This window comes from Takifugu flavidus, chromosome 3 (assembly GCF_003711565.1).
Source record: "Takifugu flavidus isolate HTHZ2018 chromosome 3, ASM371156v2, whole genome shotgun sequence".
Lineage (NCBI taxonomy): Eukaryota > Metazoa > Chordata > Actinopteri > Tetraodontiformes > Tetraodontidae > Takifugu > Takifugu flavidus.
The window spans coordinates 9409239-9428851 of NC_079522.1; the positions used below are offsets into that span (position 1 = coordinate 9409239).

The 19613-nt window shown below is 45.0% G+C and overlaps 3 protein-coding genes and 1 long non-coding RNA gene across 7 annotated transcripts; 2 read left to right on the forward strand and 2 right to left on the reverse strand.

The window, feature by feature from the left end:
- Positions 1-332: 332 nt before the first annotated feature.
- gpd2 (glycerol-3-phosphate dehydrogenase 2 (mitochondrial)) lies at positions 333-11751 on the reverse strand. Of its 4 annotated transcripts, XM_057028417.1 has the most exons (19): positions 11596-11751; positions 10304-10413; positions 7930-7938; positions 6250-6421; positions 5946-6070; positions 5770-5867; positions 5538-5701; positions 4891-5055; positions 4659-4803; positions 4321-4514; positions 4095-4229; positions 3836-4011; positions 3451-3582; positions 3230-3388; positions 2669-2781; positions 2481-2559; positions 2306-2404; positions 1882-1894; positions 333-1230 (listed from the first exon to the last, which is right to left on the reverse strand). In XM_057028417.1, exons 2-19 carry the CDS (start codon positions 10403-10405, stop codon positions 1148-1150), a joined length of 2163 nt encoding a protein of 720 aa, XP_056884397.1. In that variant the 5' UTR covers positions 10406-10413; positions 11596-11751; the 3' UTR covers positions 333-1147. The 4 variants fall into 4 exon arrangements, with proteins under 4 accessions (XP_056884397.1, XP_056884395.1, XP_056884396.1 ...); XM_057028415.1 differs by lacking the exon at positions 1882-1894 and having other exon boundaries at positions 11596-11750; XM_057028416.1 differs by lacking the exons at positions 1882-1894; positions 7930-7938 and having other exon boundaries at positions 11596-11750.
- LOC130523296 (uncharacterized) lies at positions 6015-7882 on the forward strand. The gene is made up of 2 exons (XR_008949863.1): positions 6015-6153; positions 6232-7882. It is a non-coding gene; the product is annotated as an uncharacterized LOC130523296 (long non-coding RNA).
- Positions 11752-13691: 1940 nt separating the features above from the next.
- Positions 13692-17194, reverse strand: LOC130523291 (tubulin alpha chain-like). The gene is made up of 4 exons (XM_057028421.1): positions 17013-17194; positions 15079-15301; positions 14840-14988; positions 13692-14750 (listed from the first exon to the last, which is right to left on the reverse strand). The coding sequence occupies exons 1-4, from the start codon at positions 17013-17015 to the stop codon at positions 13776-13778; spliced, it is 1350 nt and encodes a 449-aa protein (XP_056884401.1). The 5' UTR covers positions 17016-17194; the 3' UTR covers positions 13692-13775.
- Positions 17195-18333: 1139 nt separating this feature from the next.
- LOC130523295 (tubulin alpha chain-like) lies at positions 18334-19371 on the forward strand. Its single transcript, XM_057028429.1, is given in 2 exon segments — positions 18334-19044; positions 19047-19371. Coding segments are annotated over 2 exon segments (408 nt in total). The 5' UTR covers positions 18334-18758; the 3' UTR covers positions 19169-19371.
- Positions 19372-19613: the final 242 nt, after the last annotated feature.

Consider the following 19613-nt stretch of genomic DNA (forward strand, 5'->3'; position numbering starts at 1 on the left):
CCTGAGTTCACGGTGCCTGGTGAAACAGCAGTTTAACTGAGCGAGAGCGGCGGCGTTATTCACCTCCAGGCCACTGGGGGCAGCAGCGAGCCGCTGTGCGTGTTCATTTAGGGCAGAAGAAGAACGCGTGGAACGCGCTGCCGACAATAACACAACCGCCGGAGTGGGGCGGTAGCGAGTCAGTTGTTAATTAAGTGAGTCAACAGACACTTCAGATGGAGTTTTATCCTCCGTCTCCACTGAAGACCGAGAGGCTTCGTCTGTGCTGCTGGACTCGCCAGATGATGGTAGGCGGTTGTGCCACTTCCACACAATTAGAACACTTGTCAGAGTCTTTTTGGTTTGGTTTATTTGTAGTGTGACACTGAAAATGTCTCAAAGGCACATCATGACGATCAAACATGCACATTCCACGGGGGTTAAATAATCTCTTGATCACAATACCTAACCAGCATAAAGATTAAACATGTGCGTTAATACAGCAGGAAAATTTAAAAAACAGTGATAAAAGTACAGATTAGATGATTGTGAGAACATTGTCATGGAAACTGTCAGCAGTAAAAACCTGAGATGCAGAAAACTGTCCGGAACACTTTATTTCACAACAAGGAGTCGAGTTTTTATCTCCTCAACTATATTTTGCAAAATGTGACACTTTAACCAATAAAAATGCATTTAATTTCAGTTTTCTAAAGGAGTCTAACGTATTAGAATGAAGATGTTCTAAAGTTATTTGTAGTTATTTATGTGATTAAAAACATAATCTAAGTTCAACTTTTCTAAACTTTCTTTTAGAAGGTAAACAAATTTAAAAGAATTGTTAAATCTATGGTGTTAAACAGCTTTTAAATATCAATTAAAATCAAAATGTAAAATGCAGAAGTGGCTGGAAAGGAGTAAAGGCATTTTTAACTGAAGCTGAAGAAGAGAACTGTGTGAAATAAAGTGTTCCCTCTTCAGTCGATTCAGTCTAGATATGAAACAGACAATAGAAAAGTGATTAAATATGAATATTTGTATAAAAAAGGAGTTGTAGGTGTGCTTATGGCATCACAGCTGCTTCAGCTCTGTCTCCTCTGATGACATCACAGTCTGGTCCCAGTCTTAGACTCCACCCCCACTGCGGTCCACTGTCACTGGCCCCCTCTTATCCAGAGATTCCTCCACTGTTTTCATCAGGATGGCCAGTCGGCTGTCGGACACCTGACCCTTTTTCACCGCGCTCATCAGCTGGACAGGAAACAGGAAGTAAAGTCTTTAGGAAGAGCCACAGAGACTTTGACAACCGACCCGTCCAACCACCGAGACACCAAACCACCATCCCTGTTTTATACGTGTTAAAGCTGAACTGTTTGCCACTTTTTAATGTAGGGAACTGAGTGGAGGAACCGGCGAGCATGCACGACAGAACTGTGACCCTGCGACCTCTGATGCACCTTCCAAACCCACCCTGGACTTCTGGAGGAACAGCGGCTCAGCTTGTTGTTAGACGTCAACCCTTGTTTTGTTCTGAGGACAATTTTATTTCCCACATCCGCTTATTGATAGGATTACTGTTCGACAACAACGTGACATATATTGAGGCACAGTAACCTTTAACCACATTAATGAAGATAAGATAATACTGTCCGTTCCTTTGTTTGTCTCTTTCTCAGAACGATCAGTGCAGCTTTAATAAGGGAGGAATCGGCTTTCAGGGGGAGACGTTCACGAGCAACAGGAAAATCAGGTATTGGCGCAGAGCTCAGCTGACTCTTTCTGTCCACACCTTTAAGGTTCAGCTTTAACACTCCAGCTCCATCTTCACCAGAACAATAACGTTTTCATGTTACGACTGAAACCTGCTGGCGCGGGTTAGTGACCGTCAGTACGATACTGTACCTGAGTGTTGACCCTGCAGAGCTCCCGTAGATCAGCGAGCACACACACACGTAGCAGAAACACAAGTGCAACATCATCATGAACATCGACACATACATAGACACATTTGTACTTCTGTCGTTGAGGACTTTTACTGCCATAACTCGTCGCCCAGCTCCTCAGCATAAACCCCTGACCTGACCTGAACACAACATGAACCTGAACCTTCAAACCAAGTCTGAACCTTTGATATCGTGAGGACCAAACTTTGATATTGTATCGTGAAAGAAACACGCACGCACGCGCACGGACAATTCAAGTCTTGTTACTGGAAGTGTTGACGATGGATGTTCCTAATTATCCCCCAAATGACTCCACACCTGAAAAAGGAGGTTGTTGCCTTCAGAAAAGTGAAGACATCAGTTCCCATGATGGAGTTACGCACCTGCAAGAACTCGTCGATCTCAACCTGGCCATTCTTGTTGAGGTCCACCTCATTCAGGATCTCATGCAACGAATTTTCATCAATGTGAACGTTGATGTTCTGAAAAGAAACGGACAGCAGTGAAGTCAATAAGCAGTGAACGGGTCCAAACATTCATATCCAGATGTGAACTCACCTCCAGGACTTGCTGAACGTCCACAGTCGTGATGAACCCTTTGCGGTCTTTATCAAACTTGTGGAAACGTTTCTTATACCTGTCACACACGCACACAGTCATCATCACCATCATCTTTTTCTTTTCTTTTGGAGGTCAGAATCCGATCATCAACGATGCAAGGGTCACGTGACCAGCAGGATGCTCACCTGACCACTTCCTGATAGTCCAGGTTGATCTCGGAGGTCTTGGTCAGCTGTTCCGAGCGCGATCTGTAACCCATCTCATGGTACAGAAACTTCCTGGCGGCGTCGAGTTCGGCCTGGATCACAGAGCAGGTGTTACCACGGTAACGGGTTCAGCACCTTTAAGGCTTCACTGGATTATTCTCTCATTACACAATGGAAGCAAAATGGCTAAACTCTCGAAACAAAGACTGCAGTTGTTCTTCATGACGATCATCATCATCACGCTGATGTCCTGCAGTAACTGGGTTGTCAATTTGAATGTGGACTTTAGTTCTGGTCATGAGGTTGAACAGGATCAGTTATTTTGGACCTGATCTGGAGATAACGCTTCTTCCAGTTGTTCCAGATGGCTCTAAATTAGAATTGAGATTCCAATCACATCTCAAATATGTGGGATCTCGGAGGTGCCCGGCATCCCTGATCTGCTCTGGAACCACTGAACATAACACAGAAATTCTGCTGCAGCTGACTGGATCTAGACTGTGTCTGTCAATCAACCACTTATTGATTGGGATCACGTACCGTCCTTTTCTCTTGGCTCCAGTCGAGTTCTTTGCCCATGATCTCCACAATACGTGGCAGCGCTTCATCTGCCGCCTGCACGTTCAAGAAGCCGAGGCGGGTCCGGCGAGCGATAATATCGATGGCGGTGCAGGCGTACTCTTTTATGGCGTACAGAACCTGAGGAAGAGCACTCGTGAGGAAGAGTCTTCGACCGGCAGGATCTGTTTGCTTTGGTGTACCTCAGCCTCAATGTATGGGAACTCTGACACCAGCCTCTTGCCCACGATCGGCCATCTTTGTCCCGTGACTTGAGCTATCTTGGCCACATCGTACGCCTTTGCTCCGTACGTGGAGGCCAGGTGCTGAGCCACCTGAACACGAAAAAATTGTCCAAATGTCCAAAGTCTGATCGATGCCACTCATCATCCTGTTGAACCGGTATAAAGAGGTTGAATTGAACAGGTTTTAACCCTGTGGACAACGATCAGCAGGAAGAGCCAATCAGCTGTTGGAACCTCAATACCTAAAATACCAACGCATTCATCTGGGCGCGGACATCATGTCATCATGGACGCTTTCAGCTTCTCAACGTGACAGTGATGACCTCAGCATTCTGGTTCTGACCTCTTTCTCCAGGCCGTAGTCCTGTACCAGGCGGATGTAGAAGGTCGGGGTCCAGCCCTTCGCCCCATCCAGCATCAGACCGACAGTCTTACACGGTCCTGCTGACAGAGCCAGTCTTTCCACAGCTGCGTCCAGGGTCTCCTCGGCCATGGACCTGTAGGTGGTCCACTTACCACCTCAAACACGCATGCACACACCTTTAATGACGGAACACAGACTCTCTCAAATATGCTGTGTTGTAATAAAGAAGCCAACGAACCAGCAATGGTGACCAATCCGCTGTCACTGATGCTGACCACGTGGTTCCTGCAAATCGACTGAGTATCTTTGGAGTTCGGGTCTGTGACCAGGGGGCGGATTCCACTCCAAGCCGCAAGGACGTCTCCTCGCCGCACTGCAGATGGCACAAACCACAATCGGCAGGCTGAAGCTTTGATATTTTTGAGTCGAAACTAAAAGACAGGAACGGGATGGCTCCAGCGTACCTTCAACATCAGCGCTCAGGTAGTTGCGAACTTCCCTAAGGATGAAGTTGATGTCATCCTCTCCTGGAATTGGATGAGCTGTCACACTGGTTGGTGTGTCTGTCGTCCCAGCAATGGTCATGTTCTCCCAGGGCAGGAAGAAAATGACACGACCGTCGCTGGTCGCTGGATCAAGCAGACCCATGTTGTCAGGACTGGAGTGGATCAGGATGAGAAGAAGATGACGGGAAAATGGATATCCAGATGTTAAAAAACACAGAAAGGTCACAGGAGGAGAAGGAAGAGGCGTGTCAGTGCAGAGGGCATTGGTGCTTATTTATGACACCGTTAATGTGCACCTGTAGTATCCAGGGATGACGATGTGGACTCCAGCACTGGGCTGACAGATGTTCTGGCTCTCCTGGTTGTCCATCTTCCTCAGAGAGTCAGTAAAAGGTCCTGTGGCGTTGATCACACACTTGGCCTTCACGTCAAACTCTTTTCCTGTGGGAAGAGATGAGAGATGCCTGCTGAGTTTCCGTTTCATCAATGACAAGAATCTGATCAGACGCAGCGACACTGGTCACTCACCTGTGATGACGTCTCTGCAGTGGGCGCCACAAACCTTCTGCTTGCCGGTCTGTGGGTCGGTGGACTTCAGCAGGTGGACCACCTCGGTGTAGTTGGCAACAGCGGCCCCGTAGCGGGCGGCGGTGAGGCCAATAGCAAGATTCATACGAGCATCGTTATGCTGCCCTGAAGAGAGAAGAAGAGACGAGCTGATGCTTACTGGCTGTGAGCTGTGCTGCTACCAACATGGCTCAGAACGTTTCCTCTAAGGCCTTTTTCTGTTTCACTGATGCAAAAACAGCAGAATGAGACGTGTTTTTCACGCTGTATTAACAAGGAGAAGAAAAGGCTGCAGCAGCCAGTCTGGCCACTTTATCAGCACGCATCTAAAAAACAAACATCCTGCTCACCCTTCATAGAGTAACCTTTAAGGCTCCGATTTAACCTGAGCTCTCACTTTCTCAAAGGAAATGTACTCTATAATCCAGACGATCAGTACTATAGGACTAATTTATTCATTAACTTTGCTGGCTATTCCAACGTCAACCAACCAAATTGTTTTATCAGCTCCCTGTTTTTTGACATCTCAGTGCAAAATGTCTCTCCTATCAAAATGCTTACTCACTTCATGTTAGGATTGTGAGAGCAGGAAGGAACAGAGGGCTCACCATCATAGTAGACGATGGCACCGACCAGCTTGTCCTTCTTGAGCATCGGGAAGAGCTCCAGAGCTTTGCTCTTACTCAGGACGTAGCTGCTCTTCAGGCAGTGGATCCCAGCTACCACGTCATACATCTTAATACCTGCCCAATAGTACGGAAGCTGCCACCATCTTAGGAATAACCACATGAGGAGGTTGAGTTTGTTCGCATAAAATCTATCAGGCTAATGAACACTCACTTATAAACAGGGAGCATGATGGGTAACGGAGCAGACAGATGAGGGGCAATCTCCAGCAGGTTAGCCCGCTCAAGAAGGGCTTCTTTCACCATCTTGTACTGTTGCCATGGAGACAGAAGGGAAAGATAAGCTTGGAGGAGCGATAGAGAAAAGACATGATGAGGAGGACTAGGAACCTGTTCATAATCTAACTGCATGATGGCCTTCTGCAAATATCGGACACCTCCGTGGATCAGTTTGGTGCTGCGGCTGCTCGTCCCTGAGGAAAAGTCGCTGCGCTCCACCAGAGCTGTTTTCAGGTCTAAAGAAGAGGGAAACAGCACAGGGTCACATGACCTAGAGGAGCAAACATGCTGGAGCCTGAGAAAAGATCCTGGTTAAAAGGTGACCACGTTTAAATGTGATCACATCATCTACTGATGAGTCCATCTTTACACCGATGTTTCTCATGTCTCTCTTCAGTGTTTACAGGAAACTCACTGCGAGTGACGGCGTCCAAGGCACATCCTACCCCGGTGGCCCCACCCCCAACAACCAGGACATCAAACTCCTCTGTGTTCTGCAGAGCAGCGAGCTGCTCCTGTCGAGCGGGAAGCTCATCGGCAAACGGAACCTTCAGCTCGGATTCTGCTGCCACAAGGGCTAACCGAGCCTGATGGGGAACAAGAAGAGCCATGGTGACAAGGTGAGATGGTGAGGAGATCACTTCTTCCAGTCCAGGTTTGTGTCATGCTGTCTCTCAAGACTACAGTACGCAGCCACGCTCTTGTGATCTTCTGCACTTCATATTTGGACGTCTTTACTATGAAGTTCGTCATTTCCACCATCGCTGCTGCTAGCTGAATGGAAATGCATCATTGGATACCTAGCTTTCCCCCGTCCACACAAGTCTGACTCGACATCCTACCTCTGAAGGAAGCAACTCTCGATATAACACACATAAGTGTTCACTATCAATGGAAAATGTTGAGAATGTTGATGGATTTTGGATTCTTCAGTGAAGGTTACAGAAATGTGAATTTCTGTAGAAAAATCTAAAACAGCTGACACACAAACCGGAGTGATGATACGGTGATGAGCTGATGTCTTCATCACATCAGTGAATATTTGAATATGAAGGACCCACGTTGCCAAAATTTACATTTAAAAATAAAAAAAAGACTGAAAATGTGATGTGAATAAATTGGAAATAGACATATATTAAAAATATTTAACCAATAAAGTGATGTTTTTAATCATGTTCTAGGTTACTATTGATTATTTCTATTCTACTAATATTACGTTGGACTATTTTGGCTCAGATGAGTCCTCTGTATTCAATTATCCAGAGTACAAACTAATACTGCGTTCCTCTCTGCAACTGTATCAAAGAAATCTGCAATCATCGCTGAAAAACATCAAACAACACTGCATTTAGAATGAATGCAGGTATTTACTTATTCACAGAAATGTGATGTGACCACTTTTACAACCCTGATTCCAGGTTAAAGATGGGACACTGAAATCTCCTGATTAGCATTTGCATCTGTTAGCATTGTGTCTGTGGCACAGTGCTAACGTTCTACATTGCCTTTCAGCGTCACAGCTTGTTGGAATCCAGGTTGCTTTCAGAATTTACACTTCATAGATAGATTAGTCTGGTGCAGTTATTGATTTAGGAGCATGGAGCATATTTCCACATACTAAAATCAAAGAACACGTTAATTAAGTGCTGCAAGCGCCGCTCTGCTGCCACATGCTGCTGAAGCGTCACAAAACCCAACAAATTCAAATCATATTTACTTTCACTCCTATAAATGCTGATTAGGATTAAAAGAAATGATCACAGGGCATCGTCTCTGATGGGAGGATCAAGTATTCATGAATGTTCCACGCAGCAGCTTCAAGCTACATGATTGCATTAAGCTCTGAAGCCATAACATAAAAGCAGCATTTATAATTTGCAGCCACAAATGAGACAAAGATAAAATCACGTCTATTTGTGGTGAACGCGCAAAGCAAAATGTAATCATGTTAAGTCAGGCTAATAGCCAGTTGGCTGCTAAAGCCATATGCCTCCACTAATGGAGACAGGATGGACAGCCATGTCATCAGTAATCACTGGGATTAGAAGCATGCATGATTACTAACTATTGTTTTATCAGGTCAAATTCTGCTTACCCCTGCAGGCTGGTGACAGGACATGAAGGGAAGACAAATAATACATTTCATGTTAGTGTCGTCATGTCAACCACAAAAGAAAAGCAAAATATGAAAACTTACTCTTGGAGGTTAACACTTTTTTGACGATTGAGCATAAAAACTGAGGGGGGAAAAATCTCCTAAATGTGTGTGTATGTGATTACCTGAATAGCTGAGTCAGGTATGAATTTCAGGGTGTCATGTAAATGTAGTTAGAGCAGCCGTAGCACAATACTATCAAAGAGAGACCTCCACCTCTAGCATCATCTCTGTCTGTCCAAGGCCTCGTGCAGAGGCGTCCTACACTGGCCTGTTTGTTGGCTCCTTGTTACTCGCTGCATGACTGATGTAGCTGAACCTCCTGGATACACCTCTATGCTGATGATGCTGTTATAGACTCAGGTGAACCTTTGCTTCACTCAGCCACATCTATCCCTCCCCTCAGCCTCACTTTTATCAGTCTTTCTGCGACATAGTAACTAAATGTAGTCACCTATAGGTCTTCTTCGCCCATGAATCAGATCTAGAGTTTGACAGCGCCTACAAAACCATTGCTCTCTGTCTGCACTCTTTAATTATTCGTAATCAATATTACATTCCTTCAGCATAAATGACCTTCCTGCATGTTACCTATAGTGATGTCATCTATACAACGGCCTAATGTCACCTGTGCGTATAAAAGGCTCGACGTTTTCCATCGCTCATCGATTGATCTTTAAGAACATATCGGTGATGCACCCGAGTATCTCTCCAGTCTACTCTTCCTTGGTGCTGACCTGTTGAGGTCCAGTGATCTGGTTTCACTCCCTTTTCTCAGGGTCCACTCTGCCTTTGGTCCAATTTTCTTCCACTTTACAACTGGAATTCCTGTTTCAGTTCCTTTTACATGTTTGAGCAGCAGATCCAAGCTGCTCATGTTGACTCCTTTTCTGCAGTTAGAACAGCGATTCTCTAACTTTAAATGTCTGTATGTAAATGTTTGTTTCTTGGATTATGTGTATTGCTTGCTCTCTTTTTCTGCCTTTTTTAGACCATCACTGTAAACAAACAGCAGCTGTTTCTTTTTTATGCCATAAAACTTTTATTTTAAAAAGGAACAAACACCATCAATATGTGGACAGGCTCTCTGACATTATCCTGCTTAAAAATTCAGAAAAATGCTTTGAAAACTCCTATTGAAATGTCACAACGGCTCTACGTATCACTTTTGTAACTCCTATCTTCACATATTTGCAGGGGAGTTGTAATTTTCAAAATTGAAGAATTATAATTTGGTCCAACAGAAACACACTATGTCCAGGTCAGTTTTACCTTTCACAGCAGCCCAGATGTTCTAGATGTTAATGCTGAGGCTCAGCTACCATGCTGCACCCCCCACACTTCCCAGTTCTGGCCTCCTTTACCTCATTCTCACCGACATATGGTGGTTTGTAACTAGGGTTGCCAACTTAAAAAAGGGACCCATTTTCCACCTGAACACGGCATAATAAGGAAGCAGAGTTCAGGAATTACCGGGATTGTACATCAATGAAGTGTGAAGAACCACACTGAACTGCACCACTTTAAGAGGTCCTGTTGACCATCGTTCACCTCAAACATCTGGACAGACCAGCGACAATGTGGTCAAACCTTGTCAAGAACTCCCCGGGAATGTGACCGAAACATCACACCAAACAGCACGTGGAGAACATCCTAACCAGGAGTGTGAAAAATTATACCTGCGTAAGCAAAATAACACAAATTCTTTTCCAGTCACATATCCCGCCGGCAGAGACATTCATGTTTGAAACAATGCTCCTGAAGAGAGGAGGAAAACCTGTTAGTCTGTCAGTCTGCAGGCTACAGCATGAAAACCCCAGCTCGAAAAACCCAGCTCTTCATTTCGTAACTATGACAACTGAACAAATCAAGTCCTGGACGAGGTGGCACAAAAATACTCAACGGAGACAGAAACATCCTGAGAGCTGAGCCCGCTTTATGAACCCAGCTTCATAATTAGCATTCCAACATGGAGCCTACCTCTTTATTTAACCTTCAGGGAGCGGAAAAGTACAATATTTTCCAAGTACAAGACTGGCAATTTGGTATAAAGAGCCAGAGAAAAACAACATGTCCCCCGGTCTCTCTGTTCACAACACACGTTATGAAACAGGAAGTGAACCTTGTTACAGTCTATTTTCTTATGTTAACCTGCAGCTCAGTTAGTTCACTGAAACAGAGATCAGACGAGCTCCCTCCCTGCCTGACAGTCCAAACTCAGGGAAAAACCTCGTAAACTATTGTGAAATTCTGCACAGCTGGATGTTTACAGCAGATAAACATCAGTCTGCAGCTAATAAATCTGTCAACTCACCTGCTTCTTCCTGTACTCAATCACCTGGGACAGGCCGAACACAGTGGCGATGGCCCCACCACCGACCATCACCGTCCGCTTCAACGCCTTCCTGAACGCCATCGTGAGCTCTGCGCAGGAGGAGTGGAGAGGAACAGCAGAGAGGAGCAGAAACACCGGACCAGTAAGACATTTAGGGCGAGGCTTAAAGAGAACTGGGGGTGTGGCAAGAAGGGCCATGATGATTTCATTTACAATCTAATGGCTAAAATATTTATTATTGAGTTAGCTTTAAACACAGAATGAGCACAACAGAACTGATAAACTTGACCGATGACCTCATAGGAGCTGAGAAACACAAACAAACACACACACACACACACACGCTTCACTCTGAAGACCTCTCTCATGTCAGCCAACTCCACACAGCACTGATGGTGTCTGGGATCACTAGTTCTATATTTCAGAGCGGACCTGCAGAACAGCTGAAAACAGGTGAAAGACGCCATAAAAGGACAGGACGAAACTTGGTGACTGATGTTTTGGACAGAGTGACAGTCTGACGTCTCCCTGTTGACATCACACATAGAAATGTCAAGGTTGTCAGTAAATAGTTCATGTTAAGCTATTTCCAGACAATCTGGGCCGTTCCAGACTAGACTGTCCCCCGGTTAACTGGTCCCACATTGGAACTCTGAAAGCCTGATTTATGCTGTTTTTACTCAAATAAATCTTATCGACGAATCACTTAATGCAGCTATATTCCAAAAAGTGAGCTCGATCTAGGCGCAGTCTGTTTAAATCTATGCAAGTACGCTTTTCCCCAGGGAGAGCTGTGATATTCGGACTGTATAGTCCTGCCAATCACATCTAAAATAGGGGAAAATTCTCACTGACCACAAACCCCCTGAATAACTCAAAACAATCAGTTCCTTCATGACGTCATCGGGGTTCCCTGAAATTAGCACGGTAGCTGCGTCTATGGCTAATAAAGGTGTTATCACTAAAGGCAGGGAGACGCCTCCCTGACGTAAATAACGTAAACAGAAAAGCCAACTGAGAACTGTCACGAATAATAAATAAACAAGCGAATGGGTTAACTAAACAAGTATACAAATGCTTAATTATGTTCCGAACTGGACTAGCTGAGGTTACTACTTCCTCATCTATCCTCACCCACAATGACACACGCACACATTCATACACACACACGCACACACGCACACACACACACACACACACACACACACCACACACACACACACACACACACACCACACACACACACACACACACACACACACTGAACCCACCGTCCGGGCGCACCCCTGACGCCCTACACCTCCACACTGAGGGGACTGGCTGTTTCGGGCTGACGGACAGTGGGCTCCGAAGACGGGCGGCGACACTTTCGGACAAGGGCGGTTACTACCCGATACAACCCGGAAACAGAAAGGCAGGAAGCAGCCAATCCGAGGACGGCGCTCCTGTGATTATCCAATGGTGGTGCAGCGGGGGCGGAGCCAGGTTGTTGATGTAAGACGTTTCTGGAGTTGCACAACAGTCCTCCAGAATAAGACTGACAAAAGGAAGGAGGCAGCAGCTGTCTCTTCTCAGGGGGAAAAATAGATTCTTATTTTCACCGTAACATGATCCAGCCACCGATACACTTCAAATACACAGCCATGATTGAAGTTTGGAAATTTAGTCATATTGTTAAGGCTTTAGTCACAACAACACAGATTTTTTTTGGATGGTATAAGCAACAAAATTCATGAATATTAATCAGCATAATAATAAGTATTTCTGTTTTCCCATCTCATTACAGAACAACAGAAGTCCAAAGTTTAACTCTGAATAAGTAACATGTAGGAACCAGTTATAGAGTTCAGTTACATATTATGATGTTAATGTATGAATGTCATATGCAGTTGGAGCAGGAAATAAGACATTCCCTGACTTAAAGCTACTAAAAGCAACAGGGAAAAAAGCTTTTATTGGGCTGAAAAAAACCCACAGGAAGAAGATGCAAACCTTTTCTGTTTTCAAAATTGGTAATTGATGAAGTTAGACTAAAACTCAGAAATAATAAAATATATGACATTACAGGATGTTAGAGGAAAAGAGGCATTGTCTTATAATAAAAAAATATACATATATAAAAAGTACAGTGTATTTGTAATGACACAGACACCACTGATTGTTAAAAGCTTTAAATCAGGGGTGGGGAACCCTTTTCATATTGAGGGCCATTTTAATTTTTATAAAGTCCTCCGAGGGCCATACTATTATGAACACATACCTAGGGATGCAAAAAAAAGACAAAAAAAAAAGTCTATAACCACTGTGTTACTAAGTCTCATGATTGCTGCATTTGAGTTTGAATTATTTATTTAGCACACATGCATATAAAAATCACCAAAAAAATAGAATAAAATGACAAGTAAAATATGTTTTCATGATCATACAAAACAATAAAAAGAGGTGCAGAGTTGAGGCAAGAGACCCGTAAGGGCCTGTTCGAGGCCCCTACTCACAAAAACTGCAATACAACAAGATAATCAAGAAAATAAATGAAAAAGAAAGAAAGATAAAGACAATAACAACAACAACAACTAGAAAGCACTCGGAGAGCGCAGACCTCCGCCAAGCGCAACAATTCCTGGCATATTGTGATTTCCACCATAAATATTAGTCCCACATATACTTGACCATAAAAACATACCGTTAGCCACTGGAATCATAACAATATATGTCTTAGTTCAATAGTTATTCACGAAAAAAATTTAACGCTTTGAAACAATTTTACTTTGTACGGCGCGAGCGCCTCAGCGGCGGCTACGAGGCGCGTTCACGAACTCTCCTTCGGCGTGAGGTTTCAGCTTCGTGGCTATTAATTCACTCACCACAAAACTTGCACGCGTAATATTCTCTCTGTCGGCACATGGTCGTGTGAAAGCTGCTTGTTGAGCCTCCAAACTCCGGCGAAGAGCGTTAATTTTATCCAAACTCATCTGTCCTTTTAACTCGTCGAGTTTAGCGTGTTTCGCTAAGCATTTTTCGTCCGTGTCAATCAGTCCAGCCCACTACGTACATCACATGCTGTGTTCACTGACCCTGACTCGGACATAACATAACCGTCTGTTTTATCTCAGAAAACGGGAAAATATTTCCTCGTTACGAAAGAAATTTCAGGATACGAAAGGCAAAAATACGCTACCGCTGCTACTCGCAGCTCGCGGAGTTTAGCGAACAATGTATAAGTGTACATATAAAATATAAAAATCTTATTGCGTTGCGGGCCGGTAGAAATGGTCTCGTAGGCCGTATACGGCCCGGAGGCCGGAGGTTCCCCACCCCTGCTTTAAATCTATGATGTGGTTTTCAACAGAGCTTCAAAGAACACAGCTTGAACAGTTGTAATCTTTATTGGTGTGACTGCAATTTATGAAAGAGAAGCAACAGCAATGACTTGAGCACCAGCTCTGAGCTTTTAATATTCTTCCCCATCCTCTTCATCTTCTATCGAATCAAGGCCAACCTCTTCGTAGTCCTTCTCCAGGGCAGCCATGTCCTCTCTGGCCTCGGAGAACTCTCCCTCCTCCATCCCCTCTCCGACGTACCAGTGGACAAAGGCTCTCTTGGCGTACATCAGGTCAAACTTGTGGTCCAGTCGAGCCCAGGCCTCAGCGATGGCGGTGGTGTTGCTCAGCATGCACACGGCCCTCTGGACCTTGGCCAGGTCTCCTCCAGGGACCACGGTCGGGGGCTGGTAGTTGATGCCCACCTTGAAGCCAGTAGGACACCAGTCCACAAACTGGATGCTTCGCTTGGTCTTGATGTTGCTGATGGCCACATTGACGTCTTTGGGCACCACGTCACCACGGTACAGGAGGCAGCAGGCCATGTACTTGCCGTGCCGCGGGTCACACTTGACCATCTGATTGGAGGGCTCGAAGCAGGAGTTGGTGATTTCAGCCACCGTCAGCTGCTCGTGATAGGCCTTCTCTGCTGAGATCACTGGAGCATATGTGGCCAGGGGGAAGTGGATGCGAGGGTAGGGGACCAGGTTGGTCTGGAACTCTGTCAGGTCCACATTCAAGGCACCATCAAAGCGTAGAGAGGCGGTGATGGAGGACACAATCTGGCTGATGAGGCGGTTCAGGTTGGTGTAAGACGGACGCTCAATGTCCAGATTCCTGCGGCAGATGTCGTAGATGGCCTCATTGTCCACCATAAAAGCACAGTCTGAGTGCTCCAGAGTGGTATGGGTGGTCAGGATGGAGTTGTAGGGCTCCACTACAGCCGTGGACACCTGAGGAGCTGGGTAAATCGCAAACTCCAGTTTGGATTTCTTGCCGAAATCAACCGACAGGCGCTCCATCAGTAGAGAAGTAAAACCAGATCCAGTTCCTCCTCCAAATGAGTGGAAGACCAGGAAACCCTGTAGTCCGGTGCACTGGTCAGACTGAGAGACAAAGACCAGATTTCAGTAGACCATAACATTTTGAACCATTTTAATTTGATGTCACAGAAGTAAAACAAGTCCGTTCTTACCAGTTTCCGTACACGGTCCAGCACTGAGTCAATATGTTCCCTCCCAACAGTGTAGTGACCACGGGCGTAGTTGTTTGCAGCATCCTCCTTTCCTGAGATCAGCTGTTCAGGATGAAAAAGTTGGCGGTATGTTCCTGTACGAACTTCATCTGAAATACAAAGATGACGTTTCGTTTTTATTCAAATTTTTTACAGAACCTCATCTACACAGTTGAACCATGTAGATCTGGCGGACTCACCAATTACAGTGGGCTCCAGGTCCACAAAGATGGCCCTGGGGACATACTTCCCAGTGCCAGTCTCACTGAAGAAGGTGGTGAAGGAGTCGTCGTGGCCTCCAGAGGGCTTGGTGCTGGACATGTGTCCATCGGGCTGGATGTTATGCTCCAGGCAGTAGAGCTCCCAGCAGGTGTTTCCCATCTGGACTCCAGCCTGGCCAACGTGGATGGAGATACACTCGCGCTGCAGACAGACAACATATCTCACATTTGATCTTTCAGGTGTGTCGCTTTGCTTCACCTGCTGAAATCAGTGACGCTCACAAACATTCCTGAGTTCAGGTCTTTATGTTGATGGTTCAAATCTACATTTGAAGTCTGCCAAAGACACCAAAACAAGGAGTCCTAATGGTTTAAATGGTTTCCTGTCCATCAATTAAAGTTTATGGGGGTTACAGCAGTGGCTGATGGGAAATGCTGTCAGTCTGCAGCGGGCATATTGCCTCCACACCCAGCTAAAATATTTAGAGCTGCTTGTTAAAGCGGAGGGGTGGAACCTGCAGGAGGCAGCCATTGGCTGCAGGGCTGCTGAGACTGGAACAAGTTGGGTCTCATCTGGAACTCAGTCCTGAGGGAGTTTGTGATGTGATGTGACCAATCTGGTTTACTGCTCCATACCTTCAGGAGGTGCTGAGAGTAATAGGAATGTAACTCTTGTGTCGACAAAGAGCTCAAAGCTCATGTTCACTCTTCCTGTAGGTGTATCCAATATTTATAGATGAATAATCCATTCACATTACCCTAGCATTACTGCATTAGCTGCTCTGCTGTTCTATTCCAAATAAATGTCTGAAAAAGACACCCGTTCAAGTTTCTTTTAAGTCTGAGGCCAAAGGTCACACGTGTTTTGAGTTGTTGAGGAAATTCCTATTTCTGAACGTGGCTGCAATTCATCAGAATTTATTATCTTCGAAGCGCCACATTTATCCTCTCTTATCAAACTTGTTTTGGTGTGGCCACTATAACAAGTCCAAACATGATTACGTGACCTACTTTGTGGTCAAATACAAACAAACACTTTCACAATCGTATGTGCGCAGCAGAATCCTCGGAATCCAATGGTTGCGCGATACCTTTTCCTTCACACAGTCTTTCGCCATCATTCTTGCTGTCTTGACATGAGAATTTAATTGCCCGTAATTGCTGCTGTAATTATTGTGATTTGATAAAAATCTTAAATATTTTGCTTCAAGAAAAAGTACTGATTTTAATTTTTGAATTATAAGATAGTTATTAACACAAACCTAGTTGAAATACCATAAATAAACACCCACAGAAAAACTGCATTAAAGAAGACAACTTTAGATAGAGTAGAGAAAAACCTGGCAGTGTGATTCCCCTCCCCCATGGATCCAACGTGGGGAGAGGGGCACTGGGATGGCGGCGAAAGCTATTTTAAGTGAAGTTTGATCCAGCTTACGAACTACAAGATTCTCACATTGACATCAGACAGCTGCGAAATCGTGAAATTACAACAGTCCACATCACATGACACAACTCAGCTTCAGCCTGAGTGGAGGCAGCTTCCTGTTGGCCACCCTGCCAGCACAGATACCGAACATCCGGCAGAACGAGAATTACACGTATGAACTGAAGGCGTGTTGTTTTCTACATGCAGAAATGTGTTTCGCAATAAGGAGACATTATAGTTGTCCAGTCCAGTCAGGAAGGGAGGAATTCAAAGGTTTGACAGACTGAACTGATCTTCACATGACCATTTCAAAACTGAAAGTAAACTTCAAGACACAGACAAATGTCTAAAGAGACACACTGGAGAAATGGTCAAAGTCAGCTAATAAAAGAAAAACAGCCTGGCGTGTATGTGTGTGTTCTTCACTCTTCACATATTTTCCAGAGAAAAAGGATTAAAAGTGTGAAATGAGGAATAAACTCACCATGATGATGATGATGATTGCTTGTTGTTTTCTTCAACACTTTTCTGCAGGCTCACAGTCACCTTTAATGGGATCTTTGTGAGTGTGGACCTCAGACAGAAGCTGAGCTTATAAGCAGAGGAGGAGGAGCAAGGGGAGTAAGAGCAGGAAGCGGAAAAACAAGCATGACTCGCATTATCAAACTTTGACTTCTTTCAAACTTCCTTCACTTCCCGTCAGATTACTCACATTGAGCGCCACCGTAAGGCTGGAAAGTGGGTTGCAAGTTAAGTGTTGACTGGAAGCTGAGCAGTCAGATTGAAAACAGGGAAACACCAGTATGGCCCCTCCAAATGCTGGTTCAAACCAGCTAAAACAGAGTTTAATGTTAAAGACAAAAAGCTGGATAGAAAGCTGATTTGAGGAACTACATTTTCTGGTTATTCAAGGGTGGAGTTGCTCCTGGGGGGTTCAGTTTGAATCTGTATGGAGGTGTGAATGTGTTGGGTGGTGGAATGTGTGTGTGGAGGTGGGGCTTCTGGACTACAGGACTATCTTCTCTGGAGGCTCCCACAGTCCTCCCGTGACCTTCGGTGTCAATGAGACGGGTCTAAACTGTGACAACAAAGGCACTTAACAATATTATGGTTAGTCCTCTCATTTTTACTGACTTAACAAGAACTAGTGTAGTGGTTTAAAGGTTTTACTGACTGAACTAGTGTGGTGATGATCAGAGCCATAAACATCAGATGCTCTTAATATGAGCTCAGAAACTGCTGTCACAAAGGCCAAAATGTGGTGACACTTCTCTTTAGTATAGATCTGAGCTACCGGTAGGACTCTGCCAACCAGCTTTCACGTTAAGACTCTCAACATGTTTGTTGGCTGGTGAAAACAAACATTTTCTGGCAGATCAGAGGTCAAAACTTGATGGGTTTTCTTTTATGCACTTATGTGCAATTTGGACTGATGACATTTTGTTTAGGTAAACCTGGCGTAAACTGAAAATTGCAGACAAATGTTTTAACGCAGGTGTCAACCCTGTCCAGGAAACAAAGGAGTTTCCAAGGACAGCCTCTGGGTGGGGTCTGCTGTTTGCTCCATGCAAACCAAATCCAACTGCCCTCGTGTTGACATGGGCGTGGCTCCATGCAAACATTTACATCTTCTAAAAAAACTTAGGAGATGTAAATTTTAGCACCTCCTGTAGGTATGGAGAACCAAACCAGGTTGACCACATCACAAACTCCCTCAGGACTAAGTTCCAGATGAGACCCAACTTGTTCCAGTCTCAGGAGCCCTGCAGCCAATGGCTGCCTCCTGCAGGTTGGGTGTGGAGGCAATATGCCTGCTGCAGACTGACAGCATTTCCCATCAGCCACTGCTGTAACCCCCATAAACTTTAATTGATGGACAGGAAGCATTTAAACCATTAGGACTCCTTGTTTTGATGTCTTTGGCAGACTTCAAATGTAGATTTGAACCATCGACATAAAGACCTGAACTCAGGAATGTTTGTGAGCGTCACTGATTTCAGCAGCTGAAGCGAAGCGACACACCTGAAAGATCAAATGTGAGATATGTTGTCTGTCTGCAGCGCGAGTGTATCTCCATCCACGTTGGCCAGGCTGGAGTCCAGATGGGAAACACCTGCTGGGAGCTCTACTGCCTGGAGCATGACATCCAGCCAGATGGACACATGTCCAGCACCAAGCCCTCTGGAGCCTACGACGACTCCTTCACCACCTTCTTCAGTGAGACAATCAGATGGTCAAGTGTGACCCGCGGCACGGTAAGTACATGGCCTGCTGCCTCCTGTACCGTGGTGACGTGGTGCCCAAAGACGTCAACGTGGCCATCAGCAACATCAAGACCAAGCGAAGCATCCAGTTTGTGGACTGGTGTCCAACCGGTTTCAAGGTGGGCATCAACTACCAGCCCCCGACCGTGGTCCCTGGAGGAGACCTGGCCAAGGTCCAGAGGGCCGTGTGCATGCTGAGCAACACCACCGCCATCGCTGAGGCCTGGGCTCGACTGGACCACAAGTTCGACCTGATGAGGAGGGAGAGTTCTCCGAGGCCAGAGAGGACATGGCTGCCCTGGAGAAGGACTACGAAGAGGTGGCAACAGGCACCTTAGAGGAAGACGAAGGAATAGAAGTTGGAGAAGAATTTTAAGGGATCTGTTGTAGTTTTGAGCTAGTTGTAGTTTTGAACAGAATGTGGGAACTTTAACATTTACCAGGAACTTAAATGAATTAAAAAACAACTTTGATCACAGCTCTTGAAAAGATGAACCGATAAACTGATTTGATGACATATTCAAACCACACCGGTTCTCTAAGAATGACATTAATAAATCTTGCTCTGAGCTGCTTTTATTGCTGCATTATCATTTTCTATTTATTTTTATTACGATGTCATCAGGAAGTCTAACTGTGTACCATCTTTATTTTATATAATGTTCTAATTCTGTTGTAGGCCTTAAATTGCCCATCTGATGTGAGCGATAAAGATGAAACAGGTCATGTTAAGACGCTAGCAGACTGAGGCCAAAGACCATCTTCTCAAATGTAGAACATCACATTAGAGATTTTTAAAACTTAACAATCTGACCAGATAG